Source organism: Bison bison, unplaced genomic scaffold (assembly GCF_000754665.1).
Source record: "Bison bison bison isolate TAMUID 2011002044 unplaced genomic scaffold, Bison_UMD1.0 scf7180017864492, whole genome shotgun sequence".
Classification (NCBI taxonomy): Eukaryota; Metazoa; Chordata; class Mammalia; order Artiodactyla; family Bovidae; genus Bison; species Bison bison.
In genome coordinates this window covers 3,864,790-3,867,641 of record NW_011495051.1, presented here as the reverse complement: position 1 = coordinate 3,867,641, position 2,852 = coordinate 3,864,790, and the positions used below count along the sequence as shown (strand labels likewise).

At 59.6% G+C, this 2,852-nt stretch overlaps 1 protein-coding gene across 1 annotated transcript in view; it reads right to left on the bottom strand.

Moving 5' to 3' along the window:
• The window catches only part of KDM4B (lysine (K)-specific demethylase 4B), an 89,971-nt gene that overhangs the window by 79,750 nt on the left and 7,369 nt on the right, over window positions 1-2,852 (bottom strand). The window contains 1 exon segment of the mRNA XM_010828455.1: window positions 1,280-1,445. Coding sequence (XP_010826757.1) covers window positions 1,280-1,420 — 141 coding nt within the window. The 5' untranslated portion in view covers window positions 1,421-1,445.

Genomic DNA, 2,852 nt, shown 5'->3' with positions numbered 1-2,852 from the left:
CAATCTCTCAGCCCCAAATAGAGGCTCTGAGCCTACAAGAACCAGGCAGGGGCTACCAGAGCCAGGGCCCTTGATGAGAATGTTCTGCTGAGTCTGTGCAAAGGGGTTGCGGGGGAGGGGGGTGTGCAAGGAAGAGAGATCAGGGGGAGGAGGCACCACAGGCCCATGGCGCTCCTCTCGCTCTCCATGCAGCTGAGACGAAAAGCATGGGTATGACACGGCCACCAAAGCCACCCGAGGATGGGGGGGGCCAGCGCACCTGCCCCTCACGGCAGACCCCGCCTGGGGGACAGACCCCAGGGCCTGCGGCCCAGGACCACCCACCACCTGCTTCTGTCCAGCCAGCAAGCTGACGCCGTGTTCTTTTTTTTCATTTTTAAATGGTTAAGGGAAAATGACAAAGAAGACTTATTTCAAAACGGGTGAAAAATCTATGAAACCTTCACTTTGATGTCTATACATCAGGTTTTATGGGCACACAGCCAGGCCTGTGGGGATGCGAATCAACCACAGCTGCGGAGTTGAGAGGTGGTGACAGACAGTCCGGCCCAAGAATCTGAAAATATTTCCTATCTGGCCTTTGCAGAAAAGGCTGGGCGACCCCCAACATCACTAACAGAGGACTGAGTGTGAGACGCAATGACAGGCATACGGGAAGCAACTCAAAGAACCCCAAACAGGCTCCCAGATTAATCTCCCAGATTACGTGCTGGGCAGAACCATGTATACACAGGTATACACAGGCTCACACGCACACGAAGGGGCTCTCCGAGACCTGTCCCCTGCACAGAAGGGTGAGGGCAGCCATCTATGGCATGCGCGCATGCTCACATCCGTGTGGGAAAGGCATGGGAAGAGATGGAGGAACTGGTGCCCTGTTGCTCCAGGCGGGCGGGCTGGGGTCAGGGGGCCACTCGCTCTCCCTGGACCCCATCACAAAGTTTGAACTTGCCCATATACATGACAGTCTCCCAAAAAACGTGTCTAAGGAGGAATATGAAGGCAGAAAGTCAGCCCTCTTCAGCATCAACTCCGCGAAGCCCCAGGGAGGTGAGGTGGCTGCCCATCCCATCACGATGCTCTGAGTCCCACCCTGCGTCCATGCCCTCAGGGATCCCGGTGCCCAAAACAGTGCTGGGCTTGGGGAAAGAACGTACAGGTGTCCTTAATAAATAAGGGGCTCAAGGAGTGGATTAATGGGTGCCTCATGGGCCCCATGTCCGGGGGGGTTACAGGGCAGCAGCCATGGAAAGTGGCTACAGGGCCGGGGGTCACTCACCTTGGCCAGGCCCGCCCGGTGGGCCCCCTGGGACTCGATGTAGGCCACATATTTGTTGAAGTCCTTGAATTCCTCCATGGTTGGGCGGAACGTCATGATCTTACAGCTTGGGTTCTGGGCCCCATGGTCCTCAGACCCCATGGCTGCGGTGGAGGGATGGCCACACCTGTGAGGAGACAGAGGAGGTCAGCACCACCACCACCAGCCGGCCCCCTGCCCCCACCCTGAGGGCCCAAAGCACCCCACCCAAGGACAGAGGCTGTGCAGCTGAATGTGGCCCAGGGGAGCCAGGGCTGCTTCATCTCCAGCACAAAAGACCAAATGACTTCAATTAGTTACAGACAGAGCTGGCCTCGTCCTAAGAGCCCCTGCGATGCTAAAGGCCTGAGCCCCCATTTCAAACGAGAGGCCTTGGAAATAAAAATCTTTTCATATCAGGGTCACGTCAAGATTCACTGACATTGATCGTGGAGCTGGAATCCAGGGGCAGCGGCATGGGGCAGACTGGAAAAGGGAGTAAGGTCATATGTGTGTGTGTGTTTCCTGAACAGGGAAGCCCTCCTCGGGCAGGGCCACCACGGGCAGGTGGGCAGGCAGGCGAGCAGCGCCTGGGTCCCTCCAGCACTGGACCGGCTGCTGTCAGTGAACCCAGGCCCCAGCGACCCACGTGAGTGACCCACGGGCTGCACAAGGCAGGACCCAAAACCAGGAGAGCAGAGCCCCATCACCCCGGGCTACAGCCAAGCCTGGACCACATGGCACAGAGGGGGAGAGTCAGAGGACGGGGGGACCTCTTCCAGGTGACGAGGCTGCAGGCTAGAGAGGCCCCTCCTGTTCTGAGAGTCACAGGGGCCAGCAGGGAGGCTGTGGACCATCCTAGTCAGGGAGACACTTGAGGGAGACACAATGGGGAAGGGTCCCTGTTGGCAGATTAAATTCTCCAAACAAGAGAAAACCAGACTCGCTCCAGGATGTGGACAAGGTCGGAACCCCAGTGCACGCACACCCAGAACTCGGAGGAAAACTCACCAAGTTCACACCCCCACAAAGTGAGCGGGGGCGGGGGGGTAGTGAGAAGGGCAGGACTCCTGCCTGTCTGGGAAGTGGGGGGCGGTGTCCATTCACCAAGTCACAGCCACCAGCTCTCCAAACACACTCCCCACAGTGGGCACTAGAGGGCAGCACAAGCCCAGGAACAGCCGCTCAGCCCGGCAGCTCCTTGGAACCAGGCCCTGCCCTGGGCCACCCCACGCCACACTTGGGCACACGGGGCAGGGGCGGGGGCGGCAGGCAAGGTCCTGCTGTGAAGGTCACACTCACGGCTGGCAGGACTGGTACAGACTCTGGGGGTCCTGGCACACGCAGGGTCACCACTGCATCACCAAGCGGGGAGCCCACCCTTCCTCAGGGACTGCCCCCCACCCCCACCCCACATTGTTGGTGGGAGATGAGCCCAAGCAGGACACCTGTCTCCCCCCAAGACCAGCCTGTCCTGCGCAGAGTGGGGTGGCCCCAGGGTCCTGCCCACCCGAGCGCCCTCCACTTTCCCATTGAGGGGCGGGGAGGCGAGAAC